The sequence below is a fragment of the Nuphar pumila genome, chromosome 12, assembly GCF_984573655.1.
Source record: "Nuphar pumila chromosome 12, dmNupPumi1.hap1.1, whole genome shotgun sequence".
Lineage (NCBI taxonomy): Eukaryota > Viridiplantae > Streptophyta > Magnoliopsida > Nymphaeales > Nymphaeaceae > Nuphar > Nuphar pumila.
The window spans coordinates 59323660-59346252 of record NC_143260.1 but is presented as its reverse complement, the minus strand read 5'-3'; the positions used below and the strand labels follow the sequence as shown (position 1 = coordinate 59346252).

General features: G+C 36.2%; 1 protein-coding gene across 1 annotated transcript in view; it reads right to left on the bottom strand.

Annotated features, from left to right (window-relative positions):
* Positions 1-19525, bottom strand: part of LOC149820952 (pyruvate dehydrogenase (acetyl-transferring) kinase, mitochondrial-like) — a 34684-nt gene extending 15159 nt beyond the window's left edge. Inside the window, exons 1-4 of the mRNA XM_089982558.1 lie at positions 19069-19525; positions 17092-17350; positions 16752-16932; positions 1127-1274 (exon numbers count right to left, since the gene is read on the bottom strand). Of these exons, the coding sequence (XP_089838684.1) occupies positions 1127-1274; positions 16752-16932; positions 17092-17350; positions 19069-19314 (834 nt within the window). The 5' untranslated portion in view covers positions 19315-19525. The remainder of the gene's footprint in view (positions 1-1126; positions 1275-16751; positions 16933-17091; positions 17351-19068) is intronic.
* Positions 19526-22593: the final 3068 nt, after the last annotated feature.

Genomic DNA, 22593 nt, shown 5'->3' with positions numbered 1-22593 from the left:
GAAGATGACAAATGTTCAACTCTCTTTACTAGTTATGTGGATAAACAGTCAACAAGAGACAAAACTTCATGTTTTCCCTTTGTTTTCCTTTTCTCTTTTTTTTTTGTCCTCCCTTTTGTACATGCATCCATGCATGCCTGGGTCTGGATGCAGCCCAATGGATGCCAGGATGCAACAAACTTGGGCCATCAGATTCCAGGGAATAAAGCTGCCATCTAAACCTTCTACAAGTGGAATGGAGGAAAATTGAGCACACATCCAACTAAATTGAAGCAGCTCCAGTCACACCACACTACTCGCTTGTACAGGGTACCTTTTACATTTCTTGCTATTTTAAATTAGGATAAGGGATCTCAAGGAATAAGACTTTTCATTTTTTTTAAATTAGGTAATAAAAGGTGCATAACAGGAGGGATGCCCATGTGGCCAGCGGGGTGGCTGTGAGGGCATTGAAATGAAGATGCTAGATAGAGCCCCACTGGTGTGTGGGTGTGTCCGTAGCTTTCACAGGTGGGCCGCATAAGGCAGGGTGGTCATGGACCCACCTGGGGTTTACCTCGCAGGGGGGAAGGCCCATTAAGTGACCCTGTTCTCAGCAAGGGTTCCTCGTCATAAAAAAAAAACAGTGGATAACAATCATTTCCTTATTTCACCAAGACAAGTCAATATATTAGTTGTGAAAGAATGTGCTAAGAAATCTGACCCACAGCATGCTTCCTAGGGCTATGTCACATGGATACTCCATTTTGACCCCTGTTCCATATCCTCTTATATAGAAATATTGGAAACTTCCTAAAAATGACTATATCCCCTTATCTGCAGCCATATCCATGTGACATAGTCCTAGGGTCTGGAAAAATAAAACTCAAATTCAAGGAAGTATGCACACTGAAAACACAAACAAGAAATGAATTTCTCTCTTTCAACTATGTTTTCAATGCATGCACAAATCATACCCATCAAGATTCAAGTAACCATTCAATGACTTGGTAAAAGAAAGCATGTACTAGATCTGACTACAGACCAATCCACTCAAAAAGGAAAGAGAGAAAAATTGTTTATTAATAGATAATATAGGACATGATAACTCTAAAAGCTCACTGCGTTGAAGTACTGAAATGTATACCTTGATTGTTACATCTTCTATTCCATCAGCAACAATTATTCTGATAGGAGGTGATTCCTTATCAGAGTTCTTGAATCGCTCTTCAACAGCACGCAAAGAATTTTTAACCAATTCAAACACCATGAGATGTAGATGTGAAGGCACATAGCTGTAACAAATTTAAACAAGTAAAAGATCTTGATGAGAATAGAATTTCATCAATTTCTCACTATGAAATAAAGCCAATAGAAAAGCAGGCCAAAATAGCTTTTTCAATGGAAGGTACAAAATCATATGCGCTGTTGACATTAGTTTTTAATAAAAATGCATCTGATGGTGAATAACATCAAAGCTAATGTAGTATAACATATAAAATCAAATAATACTTTCGATCCTATTAAAGATTTATAACTGTTACATTCATTTCATATCTTAGTTACATCTAACATGCAATCTTTCAATCCTGTTGTAAAGATTTATAACTGTTACATTCATTTCACATCTTAGTTACATCTAATATGGCAAAGATATTATTTTGTTAATATTTTTATCTAAGAGGCATTAAAAAATCACATTTAAGAAAGAAAACTAATAGTCAGGCTGGATGTGGCTGTTCCCAATCAGTTACCTCAACCAGCTAAAGTGCACAAATAGAATCCTTATTTCCAAGCCAAAGAATATAAACTGAATAGAGGTTCATAATTTCTTTTCTTTATAATATGAGCAGCATAAAACATGTTGGCTTCTGCATTGACATTCAAAGAAAGAATGCCACATAACCCAATTAAGGAAAATCAATGCATATTGGAAAAATAAGGATCATTAACTCATCTATCGTGCAAACTGTTAAAATATATGTATCAATACATATATATATATATATATATATGTGTGTGTGTGTATTTCTTCAAATACACCATAATACCTGATAGGGGTACTTGTTTTTCCTCTTCTTTTATTTTCTGTATTTATTTTATTTTTTATTTTTATTTTTTTTATTTTTTTTAGCCACTTAAGGGGCCCCACCATGGAGTCGTTGGGGGCTCCCAACGACTCCATGGGAGCCCCCTTTTTTGGCTCTCCTTTTGAGGCCATGTGGCCTCCCTTCCTCCGATTTCTCTTTGTATAAATAGGGGTGAACGCCTTTGTATTTTCTTCATGTTTGAGAGCTCTCTCTCTCTCTCTCTCTCAATAAAGAGGCTTTTATATTTTTGCCTTTCTCAAGGCTTGTATATGTGTTGTCCCTTAGTGAACTTGGCTATTGTCTCTTTTGGTTGTCCACTATAGGACATTACAAGTGCTTATAGCACTCTTTATATTTTCACATATCTCATTACATGGCATCAGAGCCATCTGATTCTTCCAAGGTGAAATATTGTCTCTCTCCACTTCTTTTACATATTCTCTCATTGAAGCAATGGAGACCAAGATCGACCTATCATTCAAGCTCAATAAAAAAAATTACATGATGTGGGCATTCGCAATGGAAAATAATCTCAAAGGAAAGAAGCTTTGGGGTTATGTAATGGGGATCGTTCCGGAACCTCAACTTAAGTTCACAAAGATGGAAGAAGGTCAAGAAAAAGCCCTTGAGGAAGATGCTCGCCTCAAAGCAATAGAAGACCATCAACGTCAAGTGGAAGATTGGGAAAGCAACCATGCAAAAATCCTAGCATGGTTTATGAATAATGTTGAACTTAAGGTATGTGCAAATATTGCAAAATTTCGCCGAGCCAATGAAGCTTGGTTTTTCATGAAGGTGTGTATACCCAAAAAGATCTTGCAAGAGCCTATTTCTTGCAAGAGAAAGTTAGAACTACAAAACAAGGGAATATGAGCATCCAAGATTATTATAGTGATCTAAACCCTTTGTGGGATGAATTGGCTCTTTTAGAGCCTAAATGAGTGGCTACGGAGGATGTTGAGCTTAGATAAAAACAAATGGAACAAGATAGATTGTTTCAATTTTTATTTGGGCTTCATCCCGAATTTAAACAAGTGAGATCGTCACTCCTTCATAGATCCACTCTTCCTCCATTAGAAGATGTCATTGCCAAAATTACTCAAAAAGAGACTTGGCATGGCATGAGTAAAAGCATGGATGATGTTCTTGCCGTATCTAAACCCGACAATCATGTTAAAACATACAAGCCACATCATTTTGGAAAATAAGGGAATGGTGGAAGGAAGATGATTATGTCATCATTGTTATGAGCCGAGACATATCAAACCCGCATGCCCAAAATTAAATGGAACTTTCAAGCCTAAGGTGGCTTCCGTTGAGGAATCCTCCACTAAAGAAGATGAAGGCAAAAACGAGGATCTCAAAGACACTTTTGGTCAAATATCCATGGCTCTCCAACAAATCTTAAATGCTACTTCCTCCACCTCCGGTGCCGTCATTGCCTCTTCGTCACCTCCCGGTACATATTCATGGATTTTAGATTTCGGAGCTTCTTTTCACATGACTCCCCATGAAAATGCTTTAACCAACGTATGCACCAATTCAAAAACATCTTGTGTCTCTACAGCCGATGGAACTTTTCTCAAAATAAATGGCATTGAAACTCTAGCTCCTAAAAATTTTCAAAACTTTTTTGTTTCAAAAGTAAGAATAGTTCTTAAACTAAATCTCAACCTTTTTTCCGTTTCCCAAATTGCCGACCATGGATGTGAAATATTTTTCTCATCTCAAGGGTGCTTTGTGCAGGATCTCCAGTCCGGGAAGCGGATTGGGCAAGGTAATAGAAAGGGACATCTTTACTACATGGATCACTTGACACTCCCTACAAAATCTTTTTGTACTTATATCCAAGATAAAAGTATTGAAACTTGGCATAAAAGACTTGGACATCCAAGTTATTCTAAAATGTATCTTTTTCCTTTTGTAAACAAGTTTTGTAAAAAAAAAGATATCAATTGCAAAGATTGTATTTTTGGAAAAATGAAGTCTATTCCATTTCTTATAAGAACATATTTCAACTAGACCTTTTGAATTGGTGCATTCTGATGTGTGGGGACCATCTCTGATTCTATCTAAAGGTGGTTATTCATATTATGTGACCTTTATTGATGATTATACTAGATATGTGTGAATTTATTTTCTTAACCTTAAATCGGAAGTCTTTACCTTTTTTAAAAAAAATTGTGCAAAAATTCAAAATCAATTTCAAAGTCACATATTCATTCTTAGATCCGACTCCGGAGGAGAATACCTATCAAATGAATTTCAAACATATTTAAAACAACATGGCATTTGTCATCAAAGATCATGTCCAAGAACTTCACAACAAAATGGTCTAGCGGAAAGAAAACATAGGCATATCCTAGAAACCACTAGATCATTACTTATTTCTAAAAATATTCCTAAAAAATTTTGGGTCGAAGTCGTGTTAACCATTGTTTTAAAACTCGCCGAGTCAACTCGTTGACTCGGCTGACTCGGCTCGGCTCGGCTCGGCCCTCCAGCGAGTCAACCCGGCAAGGCAAACTCGGTTTGCCAAAACTCGGCCTTGACTCGGGCTTGACTCGGCTTGACTCGGGCTTGACTCGGCCTGACTCGGCTTGACTCGGCTTGACTCGGCCTGACTCGGGCGAGTTTTGAGATGTTTGAAATTTGTTTTTTGAGTTTCAAATTACAGTTTCGAAATATATAAGTACATATATTTTAACAAGGGTTACCCCAGATTTTGTATAAAAAAGAAAATAAAAATCATTTAAAGATAAAAAAGCATTTAAATCCATAGAATAAAATCGCCATGTTGTTCGAACTACTGTTCACCCTGTGTTACTGTTATCAACTTATTCTAGCAAAATATTTTAAAGAAATGATTCTCACTATATATGGCGGGTCAATTGTGCCTATGGGAAGTCACATTTAGGTTTCATCATCCATTTGTTATGTGAACAAGCATTGTACATATTCAAATATTAGTAGTCTTTTTATAGTTGTGCCATTAATATATTTTCTGCATAGTTTTCATACATGAGAAAATTGCTTATTTATGTTGATATTGGGCATTCTGTAAACTTTCAATATGCACATATATCCCTGTTTTACATTTATGGATTTGTTAGAGAGGGAATTAAAACTTTTAAAACAAGCTAGCATATATGATTGGCCATTTTAGGAACCTTAGGTAGTAGCAGACTGAACTCATGGTGACCAAATCCTCTAATTCAAGTCATGAATTAGTCAAAGTGCTTGTATAGATATCAAATTCAATTATTCAAGCAAACCTCTATAGCTCTTTGCAGTTGTTTTTATATTCTTACAGACATTTGGAGACTATGTTTACTCAAAAACATGGTTTCAGACAAATTACATATTGTTTTTCTTTTAAAATCAAAAGTTAACAAAACCCGGTCCGAGTCACCGAGTTGACCCGCCGAGTCACGAGTCAATAAAGAACGAGTCGAGTTCCGAGTCACGGGTTTTAAAACCTTGGTGTTAACCGCCACTTAATCAATCGAATGTCGTCCTCAAAATTAAATAATATCTCTCCTTATGAAAAGTTTTTTAAAATCTCACCCGATTTCAATTGTCTTCGTATTTTTTGATGTAAATGCCTTTTTCTTTTACATAAAAGAGATAAATTATCACTAAAGGCAATTGAATGTGTATTCTTGGGATATGGTGAAAATCAAAAGGGCTATAGATGTTTTGATTATAAAAACAATAAGTTATATGTCTCAAAAGATGTGACATTTTTAGAAGATGAGAACGGATTTGAAATATTAGACAAACAAAATGAAATTGAATATATATTTTTAAATGATCTTTTAGAAGATACAAATGATGAATCTTTTAAGTCATTCGAAAATATTAGAAAACACACATAATAGTGAAGACACACATAATATTAAAATATCACCAACTAATGGTGACAATCTACATGTTTACACCCGGCGTGAGCAAGAGAAACCTATTAGTGCTTTAGAAAAATTATTGCGACTTAATGAACCTCTAGAAGAAACTTCCCTTAGGCGCTCCTCTAGAGAATCAATTCCACCTAATATGTTTGTTTCATATGAATCTCTCTCACCAAATTATGGAGCTTGTCTAATAGCCTTACATTCATATTATGAGCCTTCTCATTATAATCAAGCAAAAAATATATCACATTGGATTGAATCAATGAGGATAGAACTAGATGCCTTAAAGAAGGCTAAAACTTGGGAATTAGTTCAACTTCCTCCAAATAAAAAAGCTATTGGATGTCGTTGGGTTTATAAAGCTAAGACAAAAAGTGGCGGTTCCTTAGAACGATATAAAGCAAGATTAGTGGCAAAGGGATACTCACAATAATACGGCATTGATTATGAGGAGACCTTTGCTCCTGTTGCTCGAATGACTAGTGTTTGAACCCTAATTGTTGTAGCATCATCTAAGAAATGGCCTATATTTCAATTAGATGTCAAAAATGTCTTTCTTAATGGTCAACTAAATAAAGAAATATATATGGACCCTCCACCGAGAATTACTCTTGAACAAAGCCAAACTCTTAAATTATTAAAAGTTTTATATGGTCTTAAACAAGCCCCTAAGGCTTGGTATGATAGATTTAGTGCTATCATGATCAAGTTGAGATTTCGTTCTTGTTATACTGACACTGCTCTCTTTGATAAAAAGTGCAGGTAATAGTATTGTTATTCTTTTACTTTATGTTGATGATATGATCATCACAAGCAATGATGAAAATGATATTAATAATGTTAAAAATATGTTAAAAGATAACTTTGATATGTCTGATTTAGGTTTTCTCATATATTTTCTTGGCATTGAAGTTGCATACTCTTCCCGAAGGTATATATTATCATAAATGAAGCTTGTTGCAGATATATGTTCCAAATCTGGAATTTCTAATGACAAAAAGGTAGAGACTCCAGAGGTTATCAACACTAAACTACGGTTGGAGGATGGGGTTCTACTGGATGATCCTACACCCTACAGACAACTCATTGGATCTCTCACCTATCTGACCATCACCAGGCCAGACATCGCTCACGTTATTCACTCTGCCAGCCAATTCCAGCATGCTCCTACAATTGTGAATATGAGTGTCGTGCTTCGGATTATTCGCTATATCAAAAACACTCTAACTAAAGGGTTATTTTTATCCTCACTCTCTTCATTAAATTTGTTGGACTATACTGATGTTGACTAAGGAGGAAACCCAAATGATAGAATCTCAACTACTAGTTTCTGTGTCTTTTTAGGAGATTCGCTAATTGCTTGGAGATGCAAGAAACAGTAGAAAGTCTCATTATCATCTACTGAGACTGAATACCGGGCTATAGCAACTACTACAATGGAACTTGTGTGGCTTCAAAGTCTTCTTCAAGACATGGGGATTAAAATTTACGGTGCCTCGAAGTTTTGCTGTGACAACAAAAGTGCCATCTACATTGTCAGCAATCACACCTTCCATGAGCGGGCCAAACATATAGAAATAGACTGTCACTATGTTCGTGATGAGTATCTCTGTGAGACAGTTACACTGCCATATGTCACATCCGAATATCAGCTCGCAGACTTTTTTACTAAAGCACTTCCTGCTCCTCGCTTCTTGTTTCTCTTTGGCAAACTTTCAGTCATCTCCCAGTAAAGTTTGAGGGGGTGTTAAAATATATGTATCAATACATACATATATATATATATATATGTATTTCTTCAAATACACCATAATACCTTATAGGGGTATTATGGTCATTTCACACAGTACCCGATAAGGGTACTTGTTTTCTTCTTTTTTTTTCTGTATTTATTTTAATTTTTAATTTTAATTTTTTTTATTTTTAGCCACTTAAGGGGCCCTACCATAGAATTGTTGGGGGCTCCCAACGACTCCATGAGAGCCCCCTTTTTTGGCTCTCCTTTTGAGGCCATGTGGCCTCCCTTCCTCTGATTTCTCTTTGTATAAATAGGGGTGAACCCCTTTGTATTTTCTTCATGCTTGAGAGCTCTCTCTCTCTTTCTCAATAAAGAGGCTTTTATATTTTTGCCTTTCTCAAGGCTTGTGTATATGCTGTCCCTTAGTGGACTTGGCTATTGTCTCTTTTGGTTGTCCATTGTATGACATTACAAGTGCTTGTAGCACTCTTTATATTTCCGCATATCTTATTACACAAACATGCAATAGAAAGGCTTCGTTGTGACAATAGCTATGTAACACGGACTCTTCTAACAGGGCACCGCACCGGTGTCTCACCCGCACCCATGCGGGTGTGACACTTGGACACGGCTTCCTTTGTGTTAGGTGAAGTCAAGACACTGAGATCCATTTCTGTACAAAAGTAGGTTCAGTTAACATTAACTAAGTCCAGTTTTATCTATATATATATATTTTATATATATATATATATATATATAAATACAGAAATGCACACACATACAAGTATACATACATACATATATCAGCACCTTTGAACCAGTGTGATGTTATTTTTTATTGATGAGGAATAGCAATTGTAGATTGTTAATTTGATTTATTGCATGAATTTATGCATGATGAAATGATGATATGCTAATTGTTTTTATTTCATTAGTGTTAACTTAAAACTGATAAAAATCATATATATATATATATATACCCTCCCCGCACCCAAGTTTCTTTATAGTGTTATCGCAGCATCTGCACCTGCACCTATGTGATATAGGACAATAGATATCACAAGTGCATCAAGCACAATTTTCCTCCATATTGGCGCAAACCTATGTCACACAGACTCAGCTCTAAGGTCAACGCACCCGCGTCGACACACACCGACACAGGTGCGGCTCGGACTCGGTCAACCCGACCCTGGGTGTGGTCATTTTGGTCCATTTTTTGAAAAAAAAAAATTTAAAATTTCTGGGCTACAGAATTTTAAGGGGGGGGGGGGGGGGGCGCTGCCCCCCTATAACCCCCCGCCATGGGCACCGGGGGGAAACCCCCCCCCTCCTGTAAGGAAAAAAACCCTGAATCAGGCTTCACAACTCATCACCTGTCCCCTAATGGGCACAACTTTGACTGAGTCTTTTATATATATATATATATATATATATATATATATATATATATATATATATATATATATATATATATATATATATATATATATATATATATAGCCGAGTCCCCGTGTCCAAAAATTTTGAAATCGCACTGCACCCGTGTCGCACCCGCACCACCCATGTGACATAGGCACAAACAAAATTGGCATAGTTTTGACAACAAAGTTTATAGTAGAAATAAAGAACCTGATCTGAGAAAGGAGATAAATTATCACAAATATCACTGGTAGTTTGATTTGTTGCATTTCCAAAAGCATTTTTCAAAAAACGGAAAAGAGAAGTTCCAAAATCATAGTAAATCAGAAAACTTCCAAAATTATTTTCTCAGTTCAGTTTAAAGATTTTTTAATGATTTTTTGTTTTCTAGATTCAAGCTTTTTTTAAAAGACCACTCATTTTTAAAATCTCCGGAGACAAACCTCACTGATTTATTGCAAAGTCTAATATTTGTGACCATGTTTTGAAGAAAACAATCTGAAACAAAAAGTTGTTCAGAATCTCAGATGACCCTCCTCTAATAAAAGGTCAACATTGTAGTGAATAAATGCCAGAAATGAAGCCCACGAGGGCTCCTCTTATCTGGTGCAGGCAACTTGAATGTCACCAGGTTGACGGATGTCACGAGTTTGAAACCCACAGAGGCACGTCCTTTGCCTCAAGGAAAAATCTAGGTGTACTCCGTAGTGGGCAAGGGGGACCTGAGTTTTATGCCAATGAACTCAGTGAACGAGGCTCGTTTTCCCCAGTTATCCCAAAAAGATGCTAGAAGTGAAAGAAACATTACTTCTGGCAAATGCACTAGAAAGCAGCAGAAGGATATAAAATGCAATCACAATGGAATATTTTCTTCCATTTTCTCTCAACATATCTTTATTCCATTCATGCTGTAATTTATCCCTCAGGAACACTTCAAATCCTTTATATATTGCTATGGCTTTGCTCTCAGGAATCCTATGAAAAAATCATTTGGTTGTGCCTGTAAAGCAACTCAGAAAGCTATATTCTACAATCCAGTCAATACCAGATGCCCAACATTGTGGCCTACATGACCATTGCAGTCACACTGTTGAAAAGTACACACTAGAGTTGTAACGACCCCAATCCATACTCTTTAAAAATGCAAAAAAAAAAAAAAATCAATGCGGAAACCTTCCCAGAGATCTGGGGTTCTCACAGTTCCACTTTTCATTGGATAGCCCAACCACCACAAACGAAGTTGCAATCATCATCCATAACAACCAACTAAAACTCTTTTATTAATGAACCAATAAGAGTCTCATACACAACCCAAAAGTGAAGTAATCAACTGCAGAAAGTAAAAAGATCTAAAAGACAAAAGAAAGAGTCACTATGTCCTTTGCTGAAGCTGACAAGCCCAAGTATGACTCTCATCCATCCCCAGTAGTCAGTCCAGCCTCACTGTTCACCATGTCCTGTGAAAAACCAACAAAGTAGGGTATCAGAACCGAAATTCTGAGCACAGCTACTTTTAAAGAAACCAAGTAAGATAAAGAACATGGATAAAATTTCATGCAACGATTGGAGTGAGTGCAGATGTAAAATTTACAGCATTCAAATATTCATAACTACCAACAATTGCGTATGCTCACCAGTCAAGAACAATAAAACAGTATCATATATCAGGAACTAAATAATCAAACCTTGCAGCATGATTTCAAGAAGTAAATCATATGCTACCACCAAATCATGTCATGATATCAAGAATGATTCAAACATGCATGATCTAATGCATAACAGAAAAATGCATGATTATGTGCAATGCATGATTTCTTCTGTTATCTTTCATTTAAGTTTCATCTTTCCATATGCATGCCCTATTAGATGCACACAACCTTAAGTTCCTCTTTTTAATTACCGTTGCCCGCGGATACACCAAACGGGTACAATCCCCGAGGTCAAGTAGGTTCCCAAGGTAGCTTAACACACAATTTGTATTTTATTACTGGATTTCAACTTAGCTCTCGACCGAATCACCTTCGGAACATTAGACCTCCACATCTAATGTCGAGGACACAAAGGACACCCTACGCCCACAAGTGTCACTTCCTTGGTACCATAAACAACAGTTGTGTCAAACACACCATTCCCGGGTAAAGTGGCGGACTCTCACTAAAACCGTGGTCAGGAGAAAGAACCTCAATATCGGGTTCAGGGGACCAAATTACAGCACACGGAGTTTTTGTATCCTCACAGTCTCCCCAAGACCGGATATCCAAGATTCTCATACTCCAGATGAGATATCCCAGAATGTATATTACACTGTTCTTATTCTTTTTATTAAAATTAATTCTTTAAGTTTGCAACACCATATGCAAAAGTAAAGTGAAAAACTCGCATCCTCCACTGCGGAGACCCTTACGGAACTCCAGCTCGTATAATCAACTAGAACAGTGTAGTAATGTGTCAAACCATCTTATGTGGTTTAAGTGATGCAGTTAAATACATATGTGAAAAGAAAACCAAACTCACGGCTCTCCAGGCCAATAATGGTCCATTTAGGCCATCGATGCATCACACAATAAAACTCAAGTAGTATTTATTCATACACCAAACCAAAGTGCCAAAAGCATGTGCACTTATGAAATCATAAACCCAAACATATGCATGTCATAATTCATTCATATGCATTTTCAATATGTGTGTGTTACCTACATCACATATGGGTATTAACCAAATCCATGGTTTCTTTAAGTGTGTGAGCGTACACATGCAATACAGGTTCTCATCAAGCGTACATGCTCACCAAACTATCAATAACCGATCCATGATCACATTCACGATTAAACAACCAGCAAAATGATATGCTAAGATAAGACTTCACATATTCACCGGGCAGAAATGTAAGTTTTCTGCATATGCTAGGGAAGTTGGTCGGGCTTACCAATCCCCGACCCGTCAACCTCCTAGCTAGAAACATAGTCAATTCAGTCCAGCGAGTAATACTCTCAATGTCACTTTATATTGAACTTCATATTAGAAAGCATATAACCCCATCGGCTATTCATATGATAACCAAATGAATATACCTTAGTCAAACCATAAGTGAAAGGAAAACAAGCCCACACAGATGCAGTTTCATGATAGGATTATCAATTTCAGTTCAACATGAAACAACCCTCACATATGCAGTTTTAAATAACAATTGAATTCCTTCTTACATCGAAATGATTCTTTTATATGAAATTTACACTTACACATTCTGAAATTTACACTTACAGCTAAAATTTATAAATGACAATAATAACCAAGACATTATTTATATATACATACATAGTCAGTTGGAACAAATACTGACTTTAATTCTAATCCAAAACATTGCATAGTCCCTTTTTCTTTATTCACTATAGGCCAGCAAAAGCAAGTCATTCTTCAATTGTATGCATCCTTTAGGAAGTGAAGTGCATCATGTGATATGGATCCTTTATAACTAATTATGAAAGCAAAACAGGGCATTGTTCTGCATATAAACTAAACACCTAAAATACCACAAACAGTAATGTCTGGGAAACTCTTGATATGCTAACCAGCAACTCATATCTCATAACTCTAGTAAGACCATATCTGCCTAAGATAAAAATTCCAATGCCTGAGACAGACCATTAACAACTTAAGAGCAAACTTTGAGTCATAACCTAAGAAATGCTCAAATTCCAAAGATAGAGGATGCAGCAACCAATAAACCCCCTTTATATAAGAAAAATAGAAATCGCACATCCCCTTCATAAAGGAAATACAGACAACATACATATAAGATTAAGAGTGAAATCACACAGTCTGTGGTCCAGTTCTTGTATATATATCTTAATCAACATTAACTATGCAAAATCATGAAGAACGTCCAAATAGAAAACACAGATGGGCCTAGCGATCACGGTGTTGTCCTAGCTTTTCTGTTGGTAGAGATGATGTATAGTCATTTTCTTCATTCACAGAATATCAATACCGGATAAAACTCAGAAAAATATTTGCGATTTTCTTTTGTATCAAGAGTTAACCATAGGGATTCGATCCTAGAAATGTAAATCAAAGTTTATTAAACCAACCCAAGAGAAGGATACCCCAAATCGAAAAGAAACTGAAAACCCCATGATTCTTGAGAAAAAGAATAGCCCCAGGAAGGGTTTTCCAAGAACCCATCTCAAATCATCGCACGGAATCGAACCCTTGTTCGATTCCTCACCCAAAATCCAAGAAGCACTGTACCTTTCTCCGATGATCGAAGGTTGGAGACGCGAAGGCAAAGCTGCTGGTGTCGCTCCTTACTGCAACCGTGGCAGGTGGACTCGGCTGCTGTTTGCCGCAAGTCTTTCTGGCGATCGGAACCCTCTTCTCCCTCTTGCGCACACAGACAGAGAGAGATAGAGAGAGACGGGGAAAGAGAGAAACGAGGGAAGAGAGAGAGAGAGACGAGTGAAGAGGGCCCCCTCTCCACTCCCTTTTATCGGCCAAGACCCCCCCTTTCTTGATTCTGTTAGGGTTTTATCGGGCAACCCTTATCGGGTTGCCCCTTTCCTTTAAAAGCTGTTTACACAGGGGCGCGGCTCGAGTCCGGACCCGAGACCCGTAACCCGACCCCAAATGATATGGATCCACCATTTTCTCCTTCTTTTTATCTTATAATTAATATTAATTATTTTTTTTTAAATTTAAAATTAACATTATTCATATAATTTAACCCCCATCAATATGGATATGCAAGTTGGATCCAAGTGGATCCAACTGTGGATCCTCGAATTCGCTATATATATATATATATATATATAATATATATATATATATGTATGTATATTTCTATTTTATACTAATATTAATATTATTTTAATATAACACAAATATTTAAGCATAAATACCCCTTTATGGGTCTTGGATCCGAAACTGGATCCCAGGCCCAAATCACCCATATATCATAATATATTTAAATAAATGCCTAAAATTATGGTTATTACAAGAGTATGCCATGATCCCTTGATTCAGACTAGAACCAGATTTTGTGTTAGTATTACTTAGTTTTAATCTGGATTTTGTGTTAGGCTCGACTTTTGCATTTTAGATCTTATTTAACTTGAGAACCAAGGTACCACATGCAGTACTTTATCCGAATCAAGAGACTAAGGTTTATAAATTGCTAGTTATAAAAGAAGTGCAGCTTCAGTTTGGTAAGTCACTGGACAGTGTCAATTGATGTCCACAGTTTTTCTTTTGAAGTTAAATTAAAATATTCTCCTTTTGATTATTCTATTCACTTGATTTCTTTTATTATGAATCCATACATCAAGATTACATTGTATCCAAGTCTGAAGTAAATTAAAATGGCTAATTAGCCTGAATCGTGAATAAATTGAATTTACCAGTAAAGCAAAAACTGCATCTTGATTTAGAAAGATTACAAAGTGACCTACAATTTTTATTTTGATGTAGAGATCAGATTTAGTCCCCACAAGCCTGAGTTTCAAATGAAAATTATGAACAAGATAAATTCATTTTTCTCCTAAGAACAAAGAACGCTGCCAAAATAGGAAAATGAAGCCCATTCAAACAATGTTGGAAAATATTTTCAAGAAATTGATTGAAAAAAACAATAATAACAAGGTCAAAGACTTGATTTGAAAACATAGATTTAACAACGTGTAGGGTCTAAACCACAAAGCAAAACACATTTCAAAGCTATTGATCATCAGACTAATCAATCATTTGGTGAACCCAAATCAAAGATGATAAAAAAGCTAAACTAACGAACTACTCTAATTTAATCTAGGAAAATCTAAATTTCAATTGAAAACAATAAACCAAATAAAGACATAACAGGAAAGCAATAAAAGGAAACAAGTATTAGCATTTAATCAATCTCTCCTCTCCTTAAATTTTCTTTCAGTCCTTTATTTGAATAAGAAAACCTTATTTTTTCATATGGAACAGATTAACATCCAGACTAGATCCAAACATTAATTTGGATCCGAAATGATGTTTGCTCAGTAAGGTATCTGGATCTGGATCTTCACATCTGGAATATAATATTTAATCCAAGTGGAACGTCTTGCTCTCACTCTGCATCATGGACATGCATGTGATCCATCAGGTGCTTCAACCCTACCAAGCATCGACATATTTCTACAAGTGCTGAATCAGGTAGAATGTTGTGATGGAAACGCGCACATGCAAAAATCCAGATGTAAACATGAAGTTTTGAAAATGGCCACTGACAAATTTGGATTCTGTGGGTTCAGCATGAAAACAGTGGTACAATTACTTGTTTGGATGCTTATGGATGAGCTCTGCATTCTTTGTGGAAAATCTAGGAACAAACATGAATCCGAACTTCACAGTGAACCCAGTTAAAGAGCATTCAGGATTGGGCAGTTAACTCAATCAGCTCAGACTTGGTAATGCACAACTGAACCAGATCATACACCAGTCAAGCATGGCAAATTTAGTCTTAGGCTTGCATTCAAAACCAAGCAAAGTTGATCTGATCTTGAACCTTCCAGAGTTTTTTATGGAAGCTGTAGTGCTTGGTTAGGTGCTATTGCACACCTTTGGCCCATGGGGAAAGGTGAAGCTCATTGCTGTGGCAACTGCAAACAAGGGTCCTGATCTAGAGTTGAATTGCAATGGACAGAGATTTGGATTTTGATGAGCTTCACTAGGATGAGGACGATCTATTTGATGCATGACCGATACCCATTGATAGACATCAATAAAGACCAGAAACTCCAACTTTATTTCACCCAAAAAGGCTGGCAGGTATGAACGCAAAATGCTCAAGAGTTTGGGTCACGTATCTCCTAAACCATTCAAACTGGTCCAGTGCAATAACAGAAACAAGGATGTAATTAGAAATTACTATATTACAGGTGGCGTATGGTAGCACTAATAAAGCAGAAAATTAGATGTTTGTGCATGTATGACAACACTACAGAGGCATAAAGCAGCACCAGTGCAAGAGACAACATTATAAAATTTGGAGGAGCTAGAAGATGAGAAAAGGCCAATAAACACTTGGAAGGTGGCAAAGAGAGTGAATGCCACAGGGTTTAACAAGAAAAAAACAAACGGACCCACAAAACCAACCTCAAAAAAATGAAACAAAGTTTGATGGTGATGATGAACAGTTTGGGCTAGTTGTTCCTTGCCAAGGATGAAAATATTGAATAGATGGCTTGGCATGAGAAAGCCTTCATATTAAACCACTCCAACATGTGGCCATTTTTTTGGGAAAATATTCTGAACAAAAGATGATCCAAGGGCCTGTTTCCACGAACACACGAATGTAGTAGCCAACATTTTCCCTTTATTTATATGCATGTATCTATGTATACAAAACGTATGTGTCAGTCAAAGTATAAAAAAATATCCCATGGAAGAAGGCACATTTTTCCACCCCTTCATTCTTATATGTATATAGTTAACATAAGCAAAGAGCATGATGTGATAGCTGGATGGAGTTGAATGCCAGTGAGGCTCACCCACATTGGCTATTAGAACAGCAAAACAACTAATGAGAACAGAGTCTAATTATAGCTAACAATCACAGGGAAGAAAAGCATGTCAAAAATCAATGCAACAACTCACGGGAAAGTGAAATTGAGATCTCCATATATCTGAACTTCTGGTGCACCCCCATATTCCCTTAAGCAAATGCTACGTGCATCCTCAACAGCATTTTTTGCAACCTCAATAGGTGATGTGTTAATCCATATTTGACCTACATGGCCAGGTGGTGGATTGGGTTCATGAAGAGCCACATGCTGCCCTGAATTTCACAATGCCAATTAAGGTCCAAGCATCTCAAAGCTCTATATAAAGCAAGTTTAGCATCTGTTACTCTTCTTGAACAAATCCAGAATAAATGTCATTGACCCATGATAAAAACTGCACATTTTCCAGGAAAAGGAGAAAAAGGTAAACCAACCTATAAGCATACGAATTCCAATTCTTGACATGTAAAAACGATCAAGAAACTGATGAATCTCTGGCAGGTAAAAAGGCTCCACCTTATGGCCCAAGTCATTCTTCAGTTGTTTAATACCTAAGGCCATTGTGGGAACAACATTGTTATGCCTAACTTTGATTTTATTTATCATATGTGTGAATGCCAACTCATCACTTGAATCCTTGATCTCTGGAAATGCTCGAAGATCACGAAAGGAATCTAAGTACCAGTCTCTCACCTAAGATCCAAAGAGAGATCCCCATTGTTAAGAGTCAATATTCTCTTAAAGATACATCAAGAGAATCCTATAATTGCATCAACAAAAGCAATAAAACTGAAAAATCACAACACTACAATGTCAAACAATACAAATAATGTGAAATGTGCATAAAGAGAGTACTTAAATTCAAGCAAACAAATATGTTTAAGTTTAAGATATAATATCAAAAAAATAATAGATGATAGACACTGGATCCCTGAATTCCTCATCAATAAAGCAAACATCTAGCTGGATAAAGAAAGAATCTATTTTGAATCTTTGATGACATGTGCAAAACTTCAAAACCATCTTCCATAGAACAAGAGAAGGATCAAGGACCACATTCAAGCATAAGAAACAATGTACACAAACTGTGATAAAAAGAACCACAGATTTAAATCACATAACTCAAAATCTGCTACTTCAAACGTGGACTAAACTGAAGCTTACTTGTAGATTCTGTTAAAACTAAGGATTGTTCAATGAAGAATCTTATAATCTAGAATGTCAATATGAAAATTAGCAACAAAAATGTTCAGCATAATAAACCTATTAGCCCCTATTGGCTCCACACTGCTGCAACTTTCTGCAACAAATGATGACCACAAACGAAATGAGCAGAACCAAGAATTTAAATTATGAAAAAAAATCAAAATAGCACCTAAACAAAGATTATGTCCTCTATCACCCCAACCATCATTGTATAAGTACAGTAAGCAGAGCAGAAGCTGCAAATTCAGGGCCTAATGAACTCAAGCAATGTAGTCCAGTAGTTAGTATGGGCATAGAAAAGAATTGAGCTTGCCTATTCTTTTAGATTTATACTCCGAATTAGATTTGATCATTAATCTGGCAGGTCACAAGCAAGATGTTTTCAAATTTGAGGTAGCAGTAGCACAGCAGTAGTAACAGTATCTAGAAATTGATATTAGTACAAATAGTACCGCAGTAGATGCAGCAGAAGCAATAAAAATTACATATTAGCCAATTAGTAATGGGAACAGGATCCACATGCAATTGGGTAACGGATTGAAATGGGGATGAATCCAATCTCTTGGTCAATAATCAAATGAATGGCCCGATTCTTCCCAAGGAGTCACAGTCCTTTTGAGTTCTGATGACGAAAGGCGATAAAGGAAGTCAAGCAACACGCCCATTTCTCCTACAAACCAACCCCACTATATGGACCATCCAAACTGTGCTCATAGTTGCGTTACTAATTGCGTTTCTTTTTTGTCAGCTTTGAAGCTTATCTTTTCTACTCACAATAAAATAATGGTAATGCTGATGACATAAGGATAACCACAAAGATGACGATGATAAAAGATTGACGATTGCAAAAACAAACACAAATCATATACAACGAGGACAATTACTTTTCTATATTCACCACTTTGGGATTAAAAAAAAAAGCCAAAAATAGAACCAAAAGAAAAGAACATCCCCAATAACACCATCATTGAAAGCAACGGGAACCCCGTTCTTGCCATCAATCTAAAACTCTCACAGACAAGAAAGAGGAAAGCAGAGCATGACCATCGATTCTAACAAAGAATCGCATGAATACAGTAACATTAAAGCACTAGAAAAAAGAAACCAAAATTTAAAAAAAAAATAAAAACCCAAAGAATCCACCGAAAACTCAAAAAAGAAAAACCACCAGAAAGAGAAAGAAAAGAGGGGATTGGGAGAGAGACATTGAGGACGGCGGGCTTGTCAGAGAGGCCGAAGGGGAGGGACTCGAGCTCGACGGCGCGGTGGGCGATCCTGATGGGGAGCTCCTTGTGCAGGAACTGGGCGGACAGCAAGAAGTTGCGCTCCGACGGCGTCGATCCGAAGTCCATCATGTACTTGAGGCTGACACCTGTCTGCTTCATCATGCTCCACCTCCTCACCTCACCGATCAGCTCCTTCGAGAACGACTCCACCTTCCTCGCAGCCATCTCCACACCTCTCTCTCTCTCTCTCCAACCAACCAACCTATGCACACAAACGGGGACTCAGATTCCAACGCCTTCCTCCTTCTTCTCCTTCTCCTTCTCCTTCTCCTCCTCCACCTCAATGAGAGAGAGAGAGAGAGAGAGAAGCAAGTTTCCAGAACGTTGGTTGGGGTTTTAAAACTTCCGTTTAATTTCAGCGTCGTCGTTTCTATCCAACTGCAACTTTTCTGCCAGGCGTGACATGACGGATTTGCCCCCGCTAGCAGTCGCTCACTCTACCGAGGCATACATGCGTTATGGCACATTTATCTGTAAGAAAATCTCGCGATAAGTTAGAACACGTTTGGAAGCAACAAAATTTGTTAGGAAAAAAATCGCCTGCGAGAAGCTTTGATATGATAACTTTTTAAATAAAAATTTCACTTGTTTGTATAGCATTAAAAAAACAGAATAAAAATTGTTAAAAAAATGAGAGATGATCGATCAACTCTCTCATAGAAAAAGAAAAGAAAGATGGTTGGAGTAATGGGTGGAAGGAAGATGATGGAAGACGCTCTTCATGTGGCAGCCCATGGGATGGGATGGGATGGGTTGTGAGTGGATGGCTGTCTTAGGAATAAAAAAATGATAAAAAAGTTCTTTACTTTTTAAAAAAAAAATCTTTTCAAATTTTTTTGTTTGGAATGATTGAAAAAGTTGTCATTTTTTCTTTCTTACTTGCATTTTTCTTATTATTTTTTTTTGTTTAGAGTAGGTTTGAAAGTGAAAAATAATAAAAAAATGAAAGTAAGAAATTATAACTTTTTAACCATTACAAACGAAAAAAATTTATTTTTTTCTCATAAAAGCTTGGAGAACTGAACCTTGCTGCTTATTACAAAGGAAAAATTCTTCTTGGAGCCGATCTTTTGCTTCAAATTTCAATTATGAGCCTCACATTTCTGAATTTGAAACATGAGTTTTTGTTTTCCTGGAAATTGCCAAACAAAAGCTTACTTTTATTATCTCCTTCTAACTTAAGTTAAATTGCAAGTCAAATTACAATGATGAACTTCATCATTAAGAGTTCAAACTGTTGTTTTTTTTGTTTGAGGATGAATGAGTATTTTTCAGTTTTCAAGAGAACATGAACCCAAAAAAGAATCATGTTTTTGAAGGTGATAAATGTTGAACTATGATCCTTATTTGACTGATTTTAAGAAATGTTTGGCTTATATCTAGAATTTCAAAAATGTGTGACCATTTTTTTGAATTATAGGCAAAAAGTTATCCACTAGATAAAATTTTCCCTTTGTATGAGATGCAAAGATCATGGCCATTTTCTCAGCAAAAGTAAATATTACAAAAAGACTTGCAAAAGTTTTCAACAATCTCCTTTACCTATGAACGAGGTTTATATATACATATGCCCATTTCACAGCTGGCAGCATTACGTGAGAGAGCTTGATTTTGGGGGCTATCTGACGAGGTATTAGTACCCAAAGGGAATGTTCACCATCACTTTGTTCTGTTGGCTAAAGTTAGTATTGTTTACCAGTGTCGAACGAACCTTATTTTATCACCAATTCAGGGAAGAAAAAAAACATGGAAATTTTCAACTAGGGGCCAATTGTTGGTTTTAATTTCAAAAGTGGTTCACATTTTCTAAATTTCAGAAATGACTTTTTTTGAAAACTGCCAAACCAGGATCTGTATTTATTGTTGTCCTTTAACTTAAGTTTAATAATAAGTTAAATTACAATAGTAACTTTCAATTTATAACCCAAATAATCATCATTAAGAGTTAGGACTGGTTACCTTTTTCTTTTTATGGGAATAAATGAGTATGTTTTAATTTTTAAATAGCAATATAAGAAACTTAAAAGGAATGACATTTGCAAGATAATAGATGTTAACCAGAGGCCCCTATTTGACTATGTTTAGAAAAAGTATGATCTATATTTGGAATTTTAAAAGTGAAGCTCATTTTTGAAATTTTGGTAAAAGGATTCCCTTAAATGAAACTTTTCAAAACAAAAAAATGAGAAAAGTGAAAAAAGGGTTGTCATTGTGTTGAAACTGATGGGTACTTTCAGGGCTTGTTTGATGGTTTGTTTGGGTCGGGATTTGAGATGGGCATGACCACAAATCACATCCTAGCTAACAAGCATTGGATGCCGTGGCATCTCTGAAATGGTATTTCACTATTCCACATCCTTGTTGCTGAGGACAAGACCGGATAGTGGTTGAACTAAAAATAAATGTAGTGGGGTAATACTTGTCCGACTCCCTCCTATTCTCATTGCCTTAACTCATGTTCTTCCTCCCCTCACTCTCTCTTCTCTCTCAGCTCCTCGACAAGCATCCCTTTGGCAAGCCTGTAAAGCCTCAAAAAATTTAATTCAAAATAAGTGATCATTTTCAATCAATTTTTTTTTTTTGAAATACAATTCAACTTGAATGAGTAGATTGATACACAACAACAAAAACAGTTTTGGTTTTTGAATTGGACAACCTTAAGCCGGTTAAAGAACTAAAAACTCTAAACTTGATTGAATCTAATTCCTATTTGGATTTAGATCTAGATTCGCATACTAAAGACTCGATCGAGAATCCAACTTCACATAAATTAAAATAAAAGTAGTATCATTCCAACGTAATCATGATGTAATATTAATCAACTGAATGTAAATATGTTCATACATATGAGACAAAATTCATCTGAGTCTCACTAAAATACAAAAAGATAAAATTGTCTTAGGATCGATAGAAAGATAGAAACATTGATCCGTTGGGCTTGCCCCTGCATTGCGCAACCACACTACAGATCATTCATCACTTATATCTCCATAAAACAAGGTCAAAATCTTTTGAACAAGTAAGATAATACCACGGACATAAAGATTACACAATGCTAGAATATTCATTACAATCATGATGTTGTAGTTCAACAATTTAACATAATCATGATATAACTCAAGTAGAATAAAGAGCAAGCATATATCTCACCATAAAAGTAAATAGCTAACATATATCTCAAAATCAATGTAACTTACAACATGTATCTCAATATTAATATAATTGCAAACATGTATCTCAACATTTAAGAATAAATAACATTCTTGTGTCAACGCAAATCTTGTTTCTCTTAATTAACATTCCCGGGTACTCGAGTATAATTCTCGTATTTAATGAGGTCATGACGGGTGTTTATTATGCCACATGGTATTTTTTCTAAAGAGCCTAATAGACTAAATATCCAAAAAGGGCAACCCGTGGCCAAGAGAATTCTGAAATACGCTA